This window comes from Rhopilema esculentum, chromosome 14, assembly GCF_057945365.1.
Source record: "Rhopilema esculentum isolate cy_ngs chromosome 14, ASM5794536v1, whole genome shotgun sequence".
In the NCBI taxonomy this organism is placed as follows: domain Eukaryota; kingdom Metazoa; phylum Cnidaria; class Scyphozoa; order Rhizostomeae; family Rhizostomatidae; genus Rhopilema; species Rhopilema esculentum.
The window spans coordinates 983,495-1,006,072 of record NC_142828.1 but is presented as its reverse complement, the minus strand read 5'-3'; the positions used below and the strand labels follow the sequence as shown (position 1 = coordinate 1,006,072).

The following is a 22,578-nucleotide window of genomic DNA, read 5'->3' as shown; positions in this document are numbered from 1 at the left end:
CTTAACTTTAAAATAGTTTTTTCAGCAATGAGTGCATGAACAAATGATACAGTATTGACAAAGTCATCATCGAAATGAAGCCTCGTGTTTTTGTTTGTATTCTCTTATAGTTGATAATTTTGAATACGAAAGTTTTATAGAAACTGCAAACTATGCTAGATGCAGCAAGGAATGAATAACTAAGCTCGTACAGCCATAATCGAAGAAGTGTGAAAAACAATGAAAACCACGTGGATAAAATAACAAGATGTCATTTCTAATAATAAATTATCTCTCGCCATATGATATTTTATATTAAAACATAAGTTTAGGTCCAAAAATAAACTGTATAATGAACGAAAACGTCGATTAGATATATGCAACTGTACGCCTAGCCTAAACTCCAAACCCCTAACTTGAAAGCGTAGTTCAAGACGTCTACTTCAAGTTAGGAGTCAGGAACACAGGCTCTACTTGCCAACCGGTGGCAGCAATGGAATGAAGCTGCACAGCAGCATATAAAAAATATGGAATGATAGCCACTGTTAAAGTCATTTACTATGAAAATCTCATCTTAATTTCAAATGCAAAAGGGCGCAAAATATTCTGCAATTATACGTTAAGCAAAATGTAAAAAATTCTGTTAAGTTACGATTTTATACTTGAAAAAGTAACGAAGTGACGTTTTTTAATTCTTATGAGCCCTAATAGCTGACATATGACTAACTACAAACCTCCCAATAACACCTAATTGAAACTGAGAGAGAATGATAAATACCGTCACAAAAGTGGAGGGGACTACGGATAAGGAGGGAACTTGCTATTAGTCACAATGATAAGGAGTAAGTACCAAGCCTGCTTCAATATCTAATTAATTAACAAAGTGGATGAAAATTGAAAGCTAAAAAGACTTTGGGTTACAAGTAATGTACAAAATAGTCCAGTTGTATTCTTTCTTTCAATTTATCTTTGGATGTACAAAAATCATTGACCTGGCACCAATATATTATGTACACGATTTTTTTTGGATTCAGTAAAAAAAGCCAAATCAACTAAAACTAAGTATGAATGTGTTGAGCAAAACTCAACATTGAAGGAAAAAGTTGTGTTTGCTTTTGAGTTGAATGCTGAGTTGTAAAATAGGGAAAGAGATCTGACTAGTGCATGCATGATTTTATGCATAAATATAGGTTAAAACTGTGTGTAATCTAAAGCTGTTCTGTAACAATATGTTCACCTTTATTCAATATAATGGGTAACTTCAGGCACCTTTTACAAGTTATGGTAACCTGTTCACAAGGTTGCTTTTAATCTGGCCTTTTCTTGTAAAGACACCTCTACGGGTTTCAAAATCTCAAGCACAAATGTTCAACTTCATTGAAACGGAGGACACAAAATGAATGTAAAAAATGGCTTAGCCTGCTTTTAAGAAATATTTGTAGACTAGAGGTCCAACATGTGCAAGAGATGCCTCTGTCAAATGTATCTATGCGACATAATTAGACATGCACTTTGACTCTAGTCTTCTTGAATCCAATACAACTACTTTCTGCGTTTGCAGAAAATTAAATAAATGGCGCAAAGTATTTAATACAAATTAAAAGCCAGTCCAAAGACTGCAAAAGCTTCACTACTTGCATAGCCAGTCACCAGGAACCTCAAAATTGTAGCACTTTTGAGAGGTTGCATTTGCTCTTTACTTAAACATCTTTCTACTCGAATTGCTGTCAATACCATAGTGTGAAAGGGTTCTTCAAAGTATGTTTTTAATGTGGTATGTAGTACAGTTGTAACACACATAAAGATCGGAATCAGGACAATTAGGAAGAGAGGAGGTATAATAGTTGAGCGAGTGTCCTGTCCATGAGAAAAGTACCTTCAGTGTAATCTGTAAATACACATCAAACTTTCTATACAGCAGATTTTTTAACACTTTAACACGGAGTTTTCTTTCAATAGTGTATTGAAGCTTTTTCAGTACCATTCACTGTTGTCATTAATTATTTACAATTTTCATGTTATTACCTACAATATTAATATACTATTTTGTACCCAAGAGCTACTTCTTCAGAGAGGTCGTAAACTTTTTTGGCTCTCATCTCTGAATTGAGTCTCCACGAGAAATACCCAGCTTGTTCCGAAAATAAACTGTAATAAAAATGAGTATAATATTAATCGAGTATTACATTTAAAAATAAATTGATAAAATGACAGTAATTTTACTAATGACTGAAACTAGTTCATAATTGTGCTTTATATACAAGAGGCGATCTGTTTCGATGCACATTACATGTGAGATTGGTTCATGTTGTCACAGTTGATATAATCAGACCAGGCAGGGCAAGACAGTCTGATGTTGTTACTACGAGTTTCAGGCAAAGTAAAATTGTCACACAGCTGGGAACCGGTATTGAAATGCTTAATTTACAGCACCCATTGTCATATGGAACGAGCAATGATAAAAAGCAATGTTTTCAAAAAGTCATTTTTCACCTAAAGCAATGATTAAAAATTGGTCAAGGATACATTATAAGTAAAAATATATCATACTTTTAGATTATTTAATAGAAATAAAACGGTGGAATGAAGACTCACTTTTCACTTTTTGATCTTCGCCTTCTCCTTAAGAATACCAGCAGCAAAAACAGCAAGCAGAGGAGAATGAATACAGTAATCGAGAGAGCTATTGCCAATATTCTGTATTCTAAATTAAAGGAGATAGACAATAGCATTAAAATTAAAATAACTCAAGGTTTTAATAAGGAAAACCGACTTCGTGGTATGATTTCTGATTGGCTGGCTCGATAAAGTAAATAATGAAATGATGTCAAAAGCATCGGTTATCTGATTGGCTGGCTCGATAAAGAAAATCAAGTAATGTCAAGACTTCTTTCATTGCCTGCTTTTTATTGACCAGTAACATCTGAAAGTGTCTTTTGGTAAAAATAATGGAGCTGGTAAAGAAAACTAACAAATTTTTCAGATAAACACAGAGTACTTGAAGCTCAACGAAAATTTTTTTATCAACATTGACTCTTGAACAAACCTTTATCAACTTCTGTACAGACAAATCCATTGCCTGAATATCCAGATTTGCAAGAACACGTGAAAGACTGGAAGGTATTGGCGCAAACGGCATTGCCGGAGCAGTATTGTTGAGAAGAAGAACATTCATCGTAGTCTAAGAAGAAGAAGTACGAAATGGTTTTTTAAAGCTATTTCATCACTTACATTTTGACTTTGACAAAAGTTAAAAGGATCTCTTTAATTTACATAAGGCAGAGCCATAACGTTGAGAATGTCTTAAAATGGAAGGCATCAACTAATAAAAACAACAATAGTTCCGAATGTTAAATAAATGAAATTTAAATACCTGTCAGGCGAACAACTGCGGCTGATCCAATCAAAGAGCCGTTGAGGGAAGCTAAGAACTCTTGCTCAACAATCTTCAGAGATTCATTAACTGGAGCAGCAAAGCTCACTATGAAATCTACAATCAAACTGCCAGGCCTGCGAAGCAAAAATCAAAGGTACAGGCATCTATTTAAATCAAAGGTACAGGCATACTTGACATTAAAACTGACTACATTATGCACACGGCTCACACATCACTCACCAGATGTAAAAAAGTTACCCGATTGGCGAGCTACAATTTTTATATGTCATACAATTTTTACTGCTTAATTCTAATGTTGGATTCTAATGCTAAAATATACTACATGTTTTTTATGGTAATTAGTTTGATTTTTTACACTGTCAACACAAAGCCTTAGTACAACTGAAACGTACCGTTGAAACATTATTTGAAAAACCTGTTTCTAAGTCAAAACCATACCTTAATCCAGTAACTTTGACATTTGAAACATATCTCTTCGTTTTTTTAAACTTGTTATCCAACTGCAGAAAAAGAAGAGAACATTAATGAATTTAAAAGTAAGAGTAAACAATAACAGGCGACCAAACAAATTTGGCGATGCAAGCTTTCCACCAGACATTAATTTAAGAGAAAGTTCGATTAGAATTTGATATTTTGTAGCTTGATATGTTAAACAGATCATGGTTGCTTGTTATGCAGTCTCTTATCGCAATCATTAAAGAAAATTAGTGGATTGGAGAAACATAAAAAAGAATGGTGGCTCAGCATAAAAAAGAATGGTAGCTAGGTAATTTGGAGTGGATTACAGGAACTAAACTAGATAAAAGCATTTCTTTACAAAGTGATAGCAAAGCTGTCTATCAAATTTAATACTATAAGGGACTATCCCATAAACCTTTTCGTAAGAAACCTTGATATGAACGTTTGTTTGTCTTTTTTTCCAAGAAAAATATGTTTTTTTTATAGAGGACAAGAATATCAAGGTAACAATCACTTCATCAACAGTAATGACAATTTGCAGAATGGAAAAAAAGAGGATCTATCCTGGTTGTGTGCTTGTCATAAGTATAAATAAAATGTGAAAAAATTGTTACCTCTGGCTCAATTCGATCTATCAGCTCACGAGCAAGACTCGAATTTAAATTTTTTAGATCTTTGTGAACGGAAGGGTCGCTTGTGTTTAGTTCACCTCCAGAAACAAAGACTGTCTTTAAAGTAACGTTGCCAAACAGCGATACAATCTCTAGAATATTGAAACGGTGTCATAAAGATTTCAGAATTAAAAGATAACAACAAAAGGAAAAAAGTGTAGATGAAACAGAAAGATATCTTAGGGAGCTAGAATCTCTTTTATCCGTTTATTTATTTATTCATTTATCTATTTATTTATCTATTTATTTATTTATTTATTTATTTATAGAACGAATATAAAAGTTAGATTAGCACTTCAACTTACAGAAAGTTGTTATAAATAATTATCAAGTAAAGTAAAAGTATAAAACCGAAGAAAAATTGCATGAATTTGTGAAAGATTGGTAAATGAAAGGTAAAAGAAAGAATAGCATAAAGATACTAATTTGATCATTCAATATGACATAAAAGTCACTCTTGCTGAAATGAATTGACAAAAATAATCATATCTTGACATAACGGTGGCTAAAAAATATTATGTGACAACGCAAATGGCAAAATAAGATTCTGAGGGTCAGAGTGAAAATTTTTCATAAAAATTCCTTCTTAATGAATTCACCCAAAAGAGGACACTGATTCTAAAAATACTTTGATCTTTTCAAAATAGGATATAAAAAAGGTTAGAAACTCTTATTTTTTCATTGTCGACATAACTACACATTACCAGCATTGGCTAAATTTTGGTAAGCTTTCCTGGAAAGTAATCACTTTTGAGTCAAGGCGAAAGTACTTATTAGGTCTTTACGGTGTATAATATTGAACATTCCATTTCCATTTTGATTTATTTGGACATAAAAACGTTCTGATAATGATTCAACATACTTGTCTCGCATGTGGCTCCGGTCAAGCCATTTGGGCAGGTGCACTTAGGTTTGCCTTTCCAAAGTCGACAGGTTCCACCATTTTTGCAAGGATCCTTCTTGCAAACAACTGCAAATAAATACGGATATTAAAAATCTGTCCATGCAAAAATGTTAACATAGAAAATATAAATAATCTGAAATAAAAAAGGGCTGAGAAAGCAACTAACCTTCACCAGGTGGAGTCGTTACAGGAGCAACAACAGAGCTGATGTGAACTGAAACGGACTGGGAGAGAGACGGAACGACCGATGAACTTGACAATTTAGCCTGAGATGAGGAGGATTGTGATACGGAAGTAGATAACGGTTGATATGTCGACAATGTGCTTGTAGATAATGATACTACAGCGACTAGCGAACTGCTACTGAAAACGGGAGATGCTTGGATTGAGGTGCTCTCTGCAATCAATGAGGAGGACTCTGCTGCAGTTGAAGTGGCAGCCTGGCTAGACGAGGATGAAACTGTTGCATGAATGCTTGATGATGGAGATACAGAACTGGATGCAACAGTAGATGAAGATACTTCAGCAGCCGGTGTACTGCTACTGACAACGGACGATGCCTGGATTGAGGTGCTCTCTGCAATCAATGAGGAGGACTCTGCTGCAGTTGAAGTGGCAGCCTGGCTAGACGAGGATGAAACTGTTGCATGAATGCTTGATGATGGAGATATAGAACTGGATGCAACAGTAGATAATGATACTACAGCGACTGGTGAACTGCTACTGAAAACGGGAGATGCTTGGATTGAGGTGCTCTCTGCAATCAACGAGGAGGACTCTGCTGCAGTTGAAGTAGCAACCTGACTGGACGAGGATGAAACTGTTGCATGAATGCTTGATGATGGAGATACAGAACTGGATGCAACAGTAGATGAAGATACTTCAGCAACCGGTGTACTGCTACTGACAACGGACGATGCCTGGATTGAGGTGCTCTCTGCAATCAACAAGGAGGACTCTGCTGCAGTTGAAGTAGCAACCTGACTGGACGAGGATGAAACTGTTGCATGAATGCTTGATGATGGAGATACAGAACTGGATGCAACAGTAGATGAAGATACTTCAGCAACCGGTGTACTGCTACTGACAACGGACGATGCCTGGATTGAGGTGCTCTCTGCAATCAACGAGGAGGACTCTGCTGCAGTTGAAGTAGCAACCTGACTGGACGAGGATGAAACTGTTGCATGAATGCTTGATGATGGAGATACAGAACTGGATGCAACAGTAGAAGAAGATACTTCAGCAACCGGTGTACTGACAACTGACGATGCCTGGATTGAGGTGCTCTCTGCAATCAATGAGGAGGACTCTGCTGCAGTTGAAGTAGCAACCTGGCTAGACGAGGATGAAACTGTTGCTTCAATGCTTGATGATGGAGATACAGAACTGGATGCAACAGTAGATGAAGATACTTGAGCAACCGGTGTACTGCTACTGACAACTGACGATGCCTGGATTGAGGTGCTCTCTGCAATCAATGAGGAGGACTCTGCTGCAGTTGAAGTAGCAACCTGGCTAGACGAGGACGAAACTGTTGCTTCAATGCTTGATGATGGAGATACAGAACTGGATGCAACAGTAGATGAAGATACTTCAGCAACCGGTGTACTGCTACTGACAACTGACGATGCCTGGATTGAGGTGCTCTCTGCAATCAATGAGGAGGACTCTGCTGCAGTTGAAGTAGCAACCTGACTGGACGAGGATGAAACTGTTGCATGAATGCTTGATGATGGAGATACAGAACTGGATGCAACAGTAGAAGAAGATACTTCAGCAACCGGTGTACTGCTACTGACAACTGACGACGCCTGGATTGAGGTGCTCTCTGCAATCAATGAGGAGGACTCTGCTGCAGTTGAAGTGGCAACCTGACTGGACGAGGATGAAACTGTTGCATGAATGCTTGATGATGGAGATACAGAACTAGATGCAACAGTAGATGACGATACTTCCACGACTGATGAACTGCTACTAGCGCTTGATGATGCTTGGATTGAGGTGCTCTCCACAATGGACGAGGATGACTCTACTGCAGTTGACGTGGCAAGCTGGCTAGAGGAAGATGAAACTGTTGCTTCAATGCTTGATGAAGGAGAGACTGAGCTGGACTCAACAGCAGATGACGATACTTCCACGACTGATGAACTGCTACTAGCGCTTGATGATGCTTGGATTGAGGTGCTCTCCACAATGGACGAGGATGACTCTACTGCAGTTGACGTGGCAAGCTGGCTAGACGAAGATGAAACTGTTGCTTCAATGCTTGATGAAGGAGAGACTGAGCTGGACTCAACAGCAGATGACGATACTTCCACGACTGATGTACTGCTACTAGCGGTTGGTGATGCTTGGATTGAGGTGCTCTCCACAATCGACGATGATGACTCTGCTGCAGTTGACGTAGCAAGCTGGCTAGATGAAGATGAAACTGTTGCTTCAATGCTTGATGAAGGAGAGACTGAGCTGGACTCAACAGCAGATGACGATACTTCCACGACTGATGTACTGCTACTAGCGATTGGTGATGCTTGGATGGAGGTGCTCTCCACAATCGATGATGATGACTCTGCTGCAGTTGACGTAGCAAGCTGGCTAGATGAAGATGAAACTGTTGGTTCAATGCTTGATGAAGGAGAGACTGAGCTGGACTCAACAGCAGATGACGATACTTCCACGACTGATGTACTGCTACTAGCGCTTGGTGATGCTTGGATTGAGGTGCTCTCCACAATGGACGAGGATGACTCTACTGCAATTGAAGTGGCAAGCTGGCTAGACGAAGATGAAACTGTTGCTTCAATGCTTGATGAAGGAGAGACTGAGCTGGACTCAACAGCAGATGACGATACTTCCACGACTGATGTACTGCTACTAGCGGTTGGTGATGCTTGGATTGAGGTGCTCTCCACAATCGACGATGATGACTCTACTGCAGTTGACGTGGCAAGCTGGCTAGAGGAAGATGAAACTGTTGCTTCAATGCTTGATGAAGGAGAGACTGAGCTGGACTCAACAGCAGATGACGATACTTCCACGACTGATGTACTGCTACTAGCGCTTGATGATGGTTGGATTGAGGTGCTCTCCACAATCGACGATGATGACTCTACTGCAGTTGACGTGGCAAGCTGGCTAGACGAATATGAAACTGTTGCTTCAATGCTTGATGAAGGAGAGACTGAGCTGGACTCAACAGCAGATGACGATACTTCCACGACTGATGAACTGCTACTAGCGCTTGATGATGCTTGGATTGAGGTGCTCTCCACAATGGACGAGGATGACTCTACTGCAGTTGACGTGGCAAGCTGGCTAGACGAAGATGAAACTGTTGCTTCAATGCTTGATAAAGGAGAGACTGAGCTGGACTCAACAGCAGATGACGATACTTCCACGACTGATGTACTGCTACTAGCGCTTGGTGATGCTTGGATTGAGGTGCTCTCCACAATGGACGAGGATGACTCTACTGCAATTGAAGTGGCAAGCTGGCTAGACGAAGATGAAACTGTTGCTTCAATGCTTGATGAAGGAGAGACTAAACTGGACTCAACAGCAGATGACGATACTTCCACGACTGATGTACTGCTACTAGCGATTGATGATGCTTGGATTGAGGTGCTCTCCACAATCGACGGTGATGACTCTGCTGCAGTTGACGTAGCAAGCTGGCTAGATGAAGATGAAACTGTTGCTTCAATGCTTGATGAAAGAGAGACTGAGCTGGACTCAACAGCAGATGACGATACTTCCACGACTGATGTACTGCTACTAGCGCTTGGTGATGCTTGGATGGAGGTGCTCTCCACAATCGACGATGATGACTCTACTGCAGTTGACGTGGCAAGCTGGCTAGACGAGGATGAAACTGTTGCTTCAATGCTTGATGAAGGAGAGACTGAGCTGGACTCAACAGCAGATGACGATACTTCCACGACTGATGTACTGCTACTAGCGCTTGGTGATGCTTGGATGGAGGTGCTCTCCACAATCGACGATGATGACTCTGCTGCAGTTGACGTAGGAAGCTGGCTAGATGAAGATGAAACTGTTGCTTCAATGCTTGATGAAGGAGAGACTGAGCTGGACTCAACAGCAGATGACGATACTTCCACGACTGATGTAATACTACTAGCGCTTGGTGATGCTTGGATGGAGGTGCTCTCCACAATGGACGAGGATGACTCTACTGCAGTTGACGTGGCAAGCTGGCTAGACGAAGATGAAACTGTTGCTTCAATGCTTGATGAAGGAGAGACTGAGCTGGACTCAACAGCAGATGACGATACTTCCACGACTGATGTACTGCTACTAGCGATTGGTGATGCTTGGATTGAGGTGCTCTCCACAATCGACGATGATGACTCTGCTGCAGTTGATGTAGCAAGCTGGCTAGATGAAGATGAAACTGTTGCTTCAATGCTTGATGAAGGAGAGACTGAGCTGGACTCAACAGCAGATGACGATACTTCCACGACTGATGTACTGCTACTAGCGATTGGTGATGCTTGGATGGAGGTGCTCTCCACAATCGACGATGATGACTCTGCTGCAGTTGACGTAGCAAGCTGGCTAGATGAAGATGAAACTGTTGCTTCAATGCTTGATGAAGGAGAGACTGAGCTGGACTCAACAGCAGATGACGATACTTCCACGACTGATGTACTGCTACTAGCGCTTGGTGATGCTTGGATTGAGGTGCTCTCCACAATGGACGAGGATGACTCTACTGCAATTGAAGTGGCAAGCTGGCTAGACGAAGGTGAAACTGTTGCTTCAATGCTTGATGAAGGAGAGACTAAACTGGACTCAACAGCAGATGACGATACTTCCACGACTGATGTACTGCTACTAGCGATTGATGATGCTTGGATTGAGGTGCTCTCCACAATCGACGGTGATGACTCTGCTGCAGTTGACGTAGCAAGCTGGCTAGATGAAGATGAAACTGTTGCTTCAATGCTTGATGAAAGAGAGACTGAGCTGGACTCAACAGCAGATGACGATACTTCCACGACTGATGTACTGCTACTAGCGCTTGGTGATGCTTGGATGGAGGTGCTCTCCACAATCGACGATGATGACTCTACTGCAGTTGACGTGGCAAGCTGGCTAGACGAGGATGAAACTGTTGCTTCAATGCTTGATGAAGGAGAGACTGAGCTGGACTCAACAGCAGATGACGATACTTCCACGACTGATGTACTGCTACTAGCGCTTGGTGATGCTTGGATGGAGGTGCTCTCCACAATCGATGATGATGACTCTGCTGCAGTTGACGTAGGAAGCTGGCTAGATGAAGATGAAACTGTTGCTTCAATGCTTGATGAAGGAGAGACTGAGCTGGACTCAACAGCAGATGACGATACTTCCACGACTGATGTAATACTACTAGCGCTTGGTGATGCTTGGATGGAGGTGCTCTCCACAATCGACGATGATGACTCTACTGCAGTTGACGTGGCAAGCTGGCTAGACGAAGATGAAACTGTTGCTTCAATGCTTGATGAAGGAGAGACTGAGCTGGACTCAACAGCAGATGACGATACTTCCACGACTGATGTACTGCTACTAGCGCTTGGTGATGCTTGGATGGAGGTGCTCTCCACAATCGACGATGATGACTCTGCTGCAGTTGACGTAGCAAGCTGGCTAGACGAAGAATAAACTGTTGCTTCAATGCTTGATGAAGGAGAGACTGAACTGGACTCAACAGCAGATGATGATACTTCCACGACTGATGTACTGCTACTAGCGCTTGGTGATGCTTGGATTGAGGTGCTCTCCACAATCGACGATGATGACTCTGCTGCAGTTGAAGATAAAATGTCACTCGAAGATGATGAAACTGTTGCTTCGATGCTTGATGAAGCAGAGACTGAACTGGACTCAACAGCAGATGACGATACTTCCACGACTGATGTACTGCTACTAGCGCTTGGTGATGCTTGGATTGAGGTGCTCTCCACAATCGACGATGATGACTCTGCTGTAGTTGAAGATAAAATGTCACTCGAAGATGATGAAACTGTTGCTTCGATGCTTGATGAAGCAGAGACTGAACTGGACTCAACAGCAGATGACGATACTTCCACGACTGATGTACTGCTACTAGCGCTTGGTGATGCTTGGATTGAGGTGCTCTCCACAATCGACGATGATGACTCTGCTGCAGTTGAAGATAAAATGTCACTCGAAGATGATGAAACTGTTGCTTCGATGCTTGATGAAGGAGAGACTGAACTGGACTCAACAGCAGATGATGATACTTCTACGACTGATGTACTGCTACTAGCGCTTGGTGATGCTTGGATTGAGGTGCTCTCCACAATCGACGATGATGACTCTGCTGCAGTTGAAGATAAAATGTCACTCGAAGATGATGAAACTGTTGCTTCGATGCTTGATGAAGGAGAGACTGAACTGGACTCAACAGCAGATGATGATACTTCCACGACTGATGAACTGCTACTAGCGCTTGGTGATGCTTGGATTGAGGTGCTCTCCACAATCGACGATGATGACTCTGCTGCAGTTGAAGATAAAATGTCACTCGAAGATGATGAAACTGTTGCTTCGATGCTTGATGAAGGAGAGACTGAACTGGACTCAACAGCAGATGATGATACTTCCACGACTGATGAACTGCTACTAGCGCTTGGTGATGCTTGGATTGAGGTGCTCTCCACAATCGACGATGATGACTCTGCTGCAGTTGAAGATAAAATGTCACTCGAAGATGATGAAACTGTTGCTTCGATGCTTGATGAAGGAGAGACTGAACTGGACTCAACAGCAGATGATGATACTTCTACGACTGATGTACTGCTACTAGCGCTTGGTGATGCTTGGATTGAGGTGCTCTCCACAATCGACGATGATGACTCTGCTGCAGTTGAAGATAAAATGTCACTCGAAGATGATGAAACTGTTGCTTCGATGCTTGATGAAGCAGAGACTGAACTGGACTCAACAGCAGATGACGATACATCCACGACTGATGTACTGCTACTAGCGCTTGGTGATGCTTGGATTGAGGTGCTCTCCACAATCGACGATGATGACTCTGCTGCAGTTGAAGATAAAATGTCACTCGAAGATGATGAAACTATTGCTTCGATGCTTGACGAAGGAGAGACTGAACTGGATTCTACAGCAGATGAAGATACAATTGTCGTTTCTGCCAATGTTTCTTTTTCTGCAATTATAAATGTACTTTGGCATTAATATTTTTCTTTTCTAACGTTTCATTCCTGATTAATGCTTTTTCGTTTTGTTCAAGTTCTTTTAAGATTAATTTTTATGCTCTTTTAGCTCTGTTTAAACTAATTTCTCTATTTTGCTTTCTGATAATCCTAGACGATAAGAAAACAATTTCTAACTTGAACGTAGAATTTTTTTAAAATAGAACCGGCGTCGTTCTGTCTTCTTAGCTTGCTGACAGGTTAAGCCAATTTTAACTTGACCTTGAGAGAGGTTTGCTGCTTGTATTCAAAAGTTGCTTTTTTGGCTTTGTAGAAAACGAAAGTATTAAACTATAAGTTTCTACCTGTGTATCAAATCTTGTTGGGGCATAAAGCACAGGCGTAGACTTGGGGTAGGTATTAAGAAGATGAGTTGAAGTATATAAAAGCGTTACATACCTTGAAGTAGCAAATTTAATAGCATGTAAATAGCTAGTTTGAAGAAAGTGTTTCTTCTCATTTTCGTAATGTCAAAGGAAATCATCTGAAATGAAAAAGGATTATGATTTGTCAATGTTGCAAAATGCTTTGTTTTTTAATGTTAATAAAAAGTAAGGACAGGGATTGTAAGCGAGGACTTTAAAGAGATGGAAAACAAAAGAGTTCAAAAATCTAGATCTGTTATTAAGGATTCGTTCAACATTCTATTTAGCGTATCATCTTAATGAGGACAAAGCATTTTATTTTCTATATATCAAATATCGGATAATTTTTTCAATATTATCTTTATATATATAAGCTTTGCAAATTGTATTAGTATTTTGAAAAAACTTGTAACCTGACTTAAGTTGAGATAGTTAGGCCTAATTTAAGGTCAAATGTTTGGTTCGTTGACTTTTGCTCTTATGAAGCCCTGTATACCGGGGCGAAATATTAGCCATCACTGATTTGTGTGTTTGTTGTTGTTTATTCTCGTCGCGTTGCGGTGTGTCCATATTTGCTACTATTTTATCGATTTTTTGCCGCAAGTACTCCATCGGAATCCGTCAAGCAGCCTGTTATCATGGTCTCTCCTTTATTCACATACAAAAAATCTATCTTTGTTCTGCAGTCCTGAAATTGAAATTTGCCGTTCTAGTCGATAACAAAAATATCACTCACCAGACCAAAGTTGCTGGTAGAAGTATATACTGTGAGTGCTAGAATAAGCCCCCTGCTTCGATAGACCCCTACCCTTAAAGGAATCTTTTTGAAATAAACCCCCACTCTCGAGTTAGCCCTCATGGGCTAAAGTTTTGCCTTGACAGCAATCTGCAACCTTCAGCATTCAGACCAGACCTCGTTGGGTACGGGGACGGTTTTAAGGTAAGGTGACATGCCATTTTTTAGGTGTACTTTTCTCTGAAAAGCGTGGAATTATCGGAACAGTTATTGAAATTTGCGCGGAATTATGGGTACCGTAGGAAGAAACATGCAGGATTATGAGTCCAAATTTTGAACCAAAATGGCATGTCCCCGTCCAAAACTAGGCTTAGTTGCCCCCTACCCTCTCGCAAGGACCAGGCTCAAATAAAGGAAGGAATTTTATTCTGGTAATTTTACGTAATCAACTTTTTCCTTGTGGGAAAGTTTCAGTTGCGGGAATGAGTTTGCCATTGTCTCTTGCACGCACGAGGACGCCGTTCGGTATGGCGAAACAGGCAACATATTGAAAACCCATTAATGACTTTGAAACAATAAACTAACAATGACCTTTGCAGTCTGCTTTCAAACCCACATAGGCAATTGAAAACTAATTCTTGCTGTTTCGAAATTCAGTAGTTTGGATGTTGGCTGATGCATGATACGTTGAAAAGAAAGCCACGTTGGGGCCAGTGACAAAATAAGGCTTGAAAGCAATTAAGAATGAGGGCAAAACCACGATACAGAAATGACTCAGCTCACTTAAAGGTCACGCCATATTCTGTCTGTCAATTTGCACAAATTAATCCCGAATCCTAAAGAAATATGCGACACGTACCCAGGGGCGGCGCCATCCATAAAAATAATATGGTGGACACTGAAGGAGCAGACATGGAAAAGGGGTCTGGGACGCGAACAAGGTTTGGCAGGTGGGCGAAGCAATGGAAATATTTTAGAACTCAGATCTCATATTCCTATCTTAGAGAAGAGAAATGACACCCCTCTATCATTTTTATCCCAGTTCTGGAAAAATAAAAAGATCGCTCTCAAAAGTGGAGTGCATTGCACAAGTCGATCCGTCCTATTTTAAATAGATTCTTAAAGTGTTTCAGACTTTCTGCTGCCCTCCTTTCCTTTGATAGGCAATTCAGATCTGTAACCTATCGGGCCAATTTTTCCAATTGCCTGGAAAATTTGTTTTTGGCCTTCTACTTAAATTAAGCCTTTTCGACCTTTAGGGCCTTTTTGAGAACTTTGAATTGCTTTCACACTTTTGGCCGACTTTGAGAACCAAATGTTGCTTTACCTTACCGTTGCTCACTGTTTATAAGTTTCAAAAACTCTGCCGATAAAAGTAATCACATACTGCACAGGCAGTTCAAATTTCCTGGCATCTCTACATAAAAATATTTCAAGTTATTAAAGATATTATGTCGGTTTTCCAAAGGTCTATAGCTTTTTGTAAAATAAACAAGAATTATACTCCTGTGGGAGAATTTAAAATCATTCCCGTTGTTTTGGATTTTATATTTGAATTGCTTTCACAACTAACTGTTCATTTTCGTACATCCTCGTTTCAACCAAGCTAGAATCTGATTGGGGATACATACCGCCACAATGGGTAGTGGTTTTTGTTTTGATGTTTCATATATTCATAGTACAAAGGATATGACGGTGGGAATCATTCAAGTTTGATCTACTCCTCAGCATTTTATTGTCGATTTGTGTAAGTTTAAGCTGCTGCAACAAAATGTCCTAGGGATACCCCTTGCACATCATCATATGGATGAATAAGCTACACAACAAATCTAAATTACGTTTAATTTAAGAGAAAATTTCAAAATAGGTTGAATGTAAGATTTATGGTTGAATTTGCCTTTTAAGATGCGAATTGAATGTGAGATTTACTTGACATGCTTTATGATGGAAGGACAAAACATGACATTTTTATATTTTTATATTTCTCTAGGGTTAGTTTGAATAATTTTCACTTACTGTGAAGCATAACAATAGGGACTAAAGTTACTGCTGCTTATTTGGTCCCACGTAGCGAAAGACCAAAGTATCCAGGGTCTCACTTATCAAGATACACTGTTCTAAAGAAGACGACGATGGGAACTTCGAAAGGGTGGTGGATTCAGGGCTGATTTCTAGTGGGGGTTTTGAGGGCGGAGCCCCCTTTGTTAAAACTGTTCTCGAATTTGGGGGGGCGCAGCCCCCCAAACAAATTTGCATTAGTTGTGCTTTTAAAAATATAACTCTGATAAAATAAAATATAAATGTTTACGATATAACTCTCACAAACTAAATATAAATGTTAACTTTTTTGAAATCACCACTGGGTGGATTGTTCTCATTTTGACGGGGAATGGGAACTATTTGCATCTCTGGGAAGACGTTTATCGTTTCGTCATTGTTCAGCCAGTATCATTTTTCGCATTCCAGATGAAAGTAACCGCAATACGTAACCAATGTAATTTATTGCGTCCGTCATCCTGGAAACTAACATGTTGCTAAGCAATACAGATAAACAATTTCAACTCAAGAATAGTCTTTAGACTTCTTGTTGAATCAAAATACCATGGATCAGCCGACAACGCAATTGAATCATAGAATTAAAAGATTGATTGCCATTGGCCATAACAGGGATTTCACTTAATTAAAATGTTTCAAGCTGTACGACAGAATGACGAGGTCTGAAGATTACGTAGGTCGACGTAGGTTACCCATCGCAACGCTATTCAATAGACAAAAGTTGAAAGTATTTGAGGCGGAGTAAAGGTATAAACGAAAATTGACGTTAATTTCTTTGTAATGAACAAAAAACAAAGAATAGAAGTTTGTCCGGGCACAATATTTTTAAGAAATTTTCCGGAAAATATTCTTAAAGTATTCTTATTTTTTCAAATCTGATATGGTTTTAGAGGAATATCGCCCACTTTTAAAAATAAACAAGATTTGTGAATAACGAGATGTTAGGGTGGGTGCTTTAAAGCCAAATGGGCCAACTATCTCTTAAGCAAGTCTTTGTTGCAATAATAGCACATAACATAGGCTCCGACACAGGCTGAAAAACACCCATAACAAAAGATTTTGAAAAAAGCGCAATAATGCAGCCCCCCTAAATCGGAGGCCCTGCATTATTGCGGTATTATTGGATGAAGTTTCTTTCCGGCCTCCCCCTGCCTGACAGGACACAGATATTGCATAAGCGGAATTTGCGCTCAATGCCGTGTCCTATATTGCATAGCTGATAACGAACCCAGTAACAAACACGGACCGTTATGTTCTCTGAATACCTGAAGTCCTACGCAATATCACAGAAAATAGAATTTCATTATTCTTCGGTTAAAAAATGTACGTAGAAAGACTATTTATTTTATTGCTTGACGGGATGTGAAGAAATATTTGTTTTCTTGCCCTTCAAGAGCCACAAGAGGCCACAAGAGCCCACAAGAGCCCACAAAAGACCATGAATCCATTAATATCTTTTCGATGAATCAGGTGTTTTGTTCGAAGTGCCTCCAAAGAATTCAATCACATTCAATGCAATGTCTCTGAATGAGTCAGATCTTGGATGCACGCAACGATCAAAGGCAGCTAACTGCCATTGGCATCGGCAATAGGAAGTTATTTGACATTGTTTTATTTACATATATATTGACTATTATAAGTTTTAATATATATTGATTTTTTAAACTTAGCTATTGCTCAATAAAACTGTTATCCTTATGAAGCAACAAAAATCTAAAAATTATCACGATGCAGAAAGTACCATATTTTGTCATCTTATTTGAAATTTGACGGGAAATTTTAACAAAAATGTTGCAAATATTACTTAAGAAAACAAAATTTTTGCAGAAAATACGTATTTCTCAAATAGAGCAAAAAACTTGAGTGTTAATGGTTTGATTGGGCATTGAATTATAAAATAATTAAAAGAGATTCATAACATATAACGTTGGTCCATATCTTCTATAACTATCACATTAAAATTCTGCACAGTATCAAATTGTATGTACAACTCTATAAAACTTAAAACTTTTGCAAGTCGACCGAAGCTTTTCCAATTTTTGGTATCATGTTGCCACATTTTAGTTTGCTTGCGCGAATAAAATTTTCGAAATCATCTTTTTTCGGAAAAAAAATTGTTAATTCAAAATAACATACTCGCATATTTTGATGCAATTAGCTGACGAATATATGGAAAAAAAACTCTAGAAAGATTTATCAACGCAATGTGATCAGAGGACGTGTTGGAAATGCAATCTACATTATGTTAGACTCAATATTTAAAATGTCCAAAACACCTTCAAATACAATTTTCTCAAGCCTAACGCTATTTATGTTTTGTGCTAACAAAGTCAATAGCTTAAAAAGGATGTTAAAAAATCGCATTGAAACCCCAGGGTAACTGCACTACAAGACAAAGAAATGTATAAATAAAGAGAGACTTACTTTTTAGCAATATTTGTAGCCTTTCGTTGTCAATTGAATATTAATATAATGTAATTCTCCGTTTGTTTTAAACTGCGTTTGTTTTGACTCCTTCTTTTCCACCTTCAAAAATTCTCCTCACTCATGACAAAGTCGCTCCTGTCCTGTTTGCTGTCCTCTTCTCCTCAGAATTCGTTTTAAACTACAGAATTCCCATGGTGACATCCCTTTCTTTTAGAGACAAAGGTCTTCGTAAGTCGGAAATATTTCAGTGATTCAACCAAAGAAATCCTGCGTAATCGACGCTTTCAATTTATTTCACGTGGGCAATAAAAGTAGCGCATACAATGTATGGTAGCTTTTCATTGGCAACTGGATTATGCCCCTGTAGCTATTGGCCTTGCCTACGTCACACTGACAGAATCAGTCAACTCCAATGGATGTTCACTTCCCTGTGAATGCTTAAGAATTCGAACGGGAAATGTTGTATTGTAATAAAAGGGGCTTGCATTTTTCGAAAAGTATCAATGATTCAATTCGATCTTAGATGAGGTGTAAAGGTGTTCACTTCACTGTTCTTGAGAAATGCACGAGTTTCTTTGCAACATATCAGGAATTTCGTAGAAATTTTTGTGGGAGAGCACGACCAATAATTGCATTTCAAACACAAATATTTTTTCATTTCAAAAAGACGTCCCTGTGCGTAGGTTCTTTCTTCTCCTGCGCAGGTAGCGAGGGCAGCAAGTAACCTTTCATCTCCCAGGTGCCCAAGCAGGGGAGGCCATGGGCTTGAAAATTGCCAAATTTATAACAAAATCTATCATATTTTGCTTTTTCGTTAAGATTTTTAAGAACATTTTTCTTAAGGCTCTTCACCCTGAAAGAGCTTCTTTGAAGCAAAAAGGTCGATCATGTGCGCTGGGTTAAAGAAAAGCTCCTCTTGTTAAAAGTTGCTAAGATTTTTTGGAGAGGGAGAGGGATCCTTGTGGCTATTCTTGAATGTTTTTGGCTGACCATCATTTATTTGTCATCGTTTGCTTTCTCTCCTCCATACTCTCTTCAAGCAAATGATAGCATTTGATTCAAATTATGATAACATTTGCCAAACGTTGATAAATTGTAAAAACTATTAAAACATTAAGGCATGAGAAGTAAATGTTTCGATGAAAGCCTCGTAAAACTAGGGTAGGGTGGGGGATTTAAGTTCAATTCTGGCACGTAGCCCCCTGTTGTGCACCAGATCGAACGAACCATTGTAGGGTATAATTTAAATATTTGGCAAACACTTTATTTCCGCTGTTAATTATCTATGTTTCTTTTGGTTGTAGGTCTTACGTGTTTTTAGCTGATTGGTTGTTATTAATAGTTGTAAAATGCTTGTATCTATAAATACGCTGTAGTAGTTTTAAGAATTAGGCTTTTTGGGAGAAGCATCTTGCTGTTCGTTCAAAGTTCTGACGAAAGAAGTCGTTGTCTCTCTGCTCCTTTCTGCCACAAGTCGAGTTGAAAAGGGCCGTGAGTTATTTTATATATACTTAGTTGCACTGTAGTTAAAGTGTAATATAACATATTGGTGACCACGACGTGACCGGTCGAGAATACTTATTGGCGTGCTGAAAAAAAAAACCGATAAACTTGCGTTTTACATTTTGGTGTCGAATATAGGTTTTATTGCATTTTTCATTGGCCGTTTTGACGTAGTCGCTGCATTTGCTCGGGTTTGATGCTTTTCATATGTTTTTGTATATTTTTGTATGTCACTTTTTGTATATAGTTTTCTTTTTCTTATTTCACTTACCGTTTTGACGTATTCACTGGAATTGTTCGGGGTTGATGTTCTGGGTATGGTTTTTATTTCTTGTTTCTTTGGAAATTTTGACTTCTTCGCCGCATTGGTTATCTTGTATCGTTTTTATTATTACGTCGGATTTCCGTTAAAAGTGAAGATTGAACTGAACTTTCGAGAAGCAATTTCAGAATGCTGATATACTTATATGATATTGTCTAAAGATTGTTCAAGACAGACTTTAATTCCGCTCGTTTTCTTCTTGATAACTCGAAAACAAAATCCGTGGTTGCACTCATTTCGGCAAAACTTTGGAAATATTGTGAAATTGTTTAGTTATTCACGTAGTTAAAATGGAAGCAACGGTAGAAGAATTACAAAACCGTGTGTCTGCTATGCAGGCAGCCCTGGAGGGAAACGCCCAGTCGGGACTTTTTAAACAACCGCCTTTCAGTGGATTCCAAAATGAAGACGTAAATGAATGGGTTGTAAAATTTAATCGACTTGCCAGGTTCTATGGTTGGGGCAATGCAAAAAAATTAAGTGCACTTCCATTGCTGCTTAATGGCCCAGCTTTGGCATGGTTTCAGACGCTCTCAGACGAAACTGCAGGAACTTTCGATAGCTTAATTGAAGCTTTAATTGCAAGATTTGGCAACCAAAACATCCAGTTTTTGATACGGCAAGAACTTTATGCCCGAAAACAGCTCGAACATGAGCCTCTAGTAACCTACACTGAAGACATCATAAAAAAGTGTCAACGACTGAATCTAAATGAGTTAGAAATGATGAACATTTTCATAAACGGCCTAAGCGCAGAACTAAAGAACCATGTTGTTTTAAACCAGCCAAAAACTTTCACAGAGGCAGAAAACCTTGCCCGCCTCCGTGACGCCGTTTCAAAGTCTTTCGGCCCAACCGTCCCGCAAACCATTTCGCAAGACCAGCGTATTAAAGAACTTGAGGGCCAAGTTAATATATTGCTTGCGTTGGCTAGCAACAAGAGAACCGGCCAGTTAAACGCTTTAGATCAAATTGATTATGGTAACAACTTGGGTGGTGGTACATATGTTGCAAATCAAAGCTCTTTTCAAAGTGACCTCCTGAATCTTAAAACAGAGCTAATTGCTGCAATTGATCAACGTTTTGTGTCTGGCAAACCTCAACCCATGAACAGGCTTCAACAAGTTGTAAGGGAAAGCTATGCAAGGGGGCGTAATTTACGTACCACCGATGGGCAACCTATTTGCAACAACTGCTATCGTGTGGGTCATGTGGCTCGATATTGTAGAAGTAATAATAGTGGTGTTTCTGGTAGAGAAAATGCAGTTCAAAATAATTCTCGCTTTCGGTCAACTCAAAACTTTCAGCAGGACAGATCCGGTACAAATTATTTAAACGAACAAGGGCCTTCTCGTTGGGGGAATTGAAGGAGGCCCAAACGGTTGAAAAGCAAATGAAGCCCCCGTTTTGTGAAAAAGCTGATTCGTCTTTCGAAGAATGGGTTAATAAACGAAATCGTTTGACTAGTGCCAAGTTTCAATTAGAAAAACCTCTAAATGACATTGATATCGAGCCAAGAAAGGGAACCTACGCAGTACCGTGCTTACTAAACGGGACATCATCAAGTGACGAATCTTCGATACTTGGAAATGTCTTGATTTGGGGATCAGTTGAAAATGAGCAGGTTAAATTACTCGTAGACACTGGCGCCGCTATTTCCGTAATTAGTGAAAGTTTTTTTAATTCTGCTCTGCGCATGCATTTCTCGCTGCAGACGCCGCGTAATGGACTCGAAAGTATTCAAACTGCAAATGGTGCCACTGTTGCTGTGAAAGGTTTTGTGACGTTTCCTCTCACCATTGGTAATGAGCATTATGAATGTCAGGCCTCAGTTGTCTCTGGCCTAGCTTACAATGTTGTGTTAGGTCGTGACTTTCTGCATAAAACCCATGCTGTTATTGATGTTCCTGGCCATATTGTAACATTTAAGAATGATAACACTGTCTCATTTATAACTGGCAATACACCTCCATTGCTTTGCTCTGTCGCAGTTTTTTCTTCATTCGTCATTGAACCTCGTTCTGAAGCTATTATTCCTGTGCAGCTTTTGCAGTCGCACAGTAGTTCTGTCGCAGGCCTCGTCGAAGGTAATGAGAAATTAACCTCTCGTTATCGCCTCCTCCCAGCAGCTTCTATTTCGTGCCCATCTAGTGAAGGAAATGTCTCGTTTCGTTTGTTAAATCCTTCTGATGAACCAGTGCTTCTTCATAAAGGAACAGTCATCGGCACGTTTTCTGAACTTTTGCACACTGACATCGTTCCTTTAAAAAGTAGTGTCTCAGCTATGGATTCTGCTCCACAACATCACAGCCTCCTTTCCGAACTTGAGTCTATTAAGAATGTCGATCTTTCAGAGGCCCAGAATGCAGCTCTCTCACAATTACTTTTATCGTATAAAGATATTTTCGCCTCATCTAGCCTTGATCTCGGCCATACTTCCATCATCGAACACGAAATTTACACAGGGGATGCTCGGCCTATTAAGTCTTCACCTTATCGAGTCTCTCAAT

General features: G+C 39.5%; 1 protein-coding gene across 1 annotated transcript; it reads right to left on the bottom strand.

The window, feature by feature from the left end:
- Positions 1 to 235: 235 nt before the first annotated feature.
- On the bottom strand, positions 236 to 18,711 carry LOC135696340 (uncharacterized). Its single transcript, XM_089112358.1, has 10 exons — positions 18,241 to 18,711; positions 13,060 to 13,144; positions 5,577 to 12,614; positions 5,369 to 5,476; positions 4,450 to 4,598; positions 3,815 to 3,876; positions 3,353 to 3,489; positions 3,026 to 3,160; positions 2,575 to 2,683; positions 236 to 2,127 (listed from the first exon to the last, which is right to left on the bottom strand). Exons 2-10 carry the CDS (start codon positions 13,118 to 13,120, stop codon positions 2,013 to 2,015), a joined length of 7,914 nt encoding a protein of 2,637 aa, XP_088968484.1. The 5' UTR covers positions 13,121 to 13,144; positions 18,241 to 18,711; the 3' UTR covers positions 236 to 2,012.
- Positions 18,712 to 22,578: the final 3,867 nt, after the last annotated feature.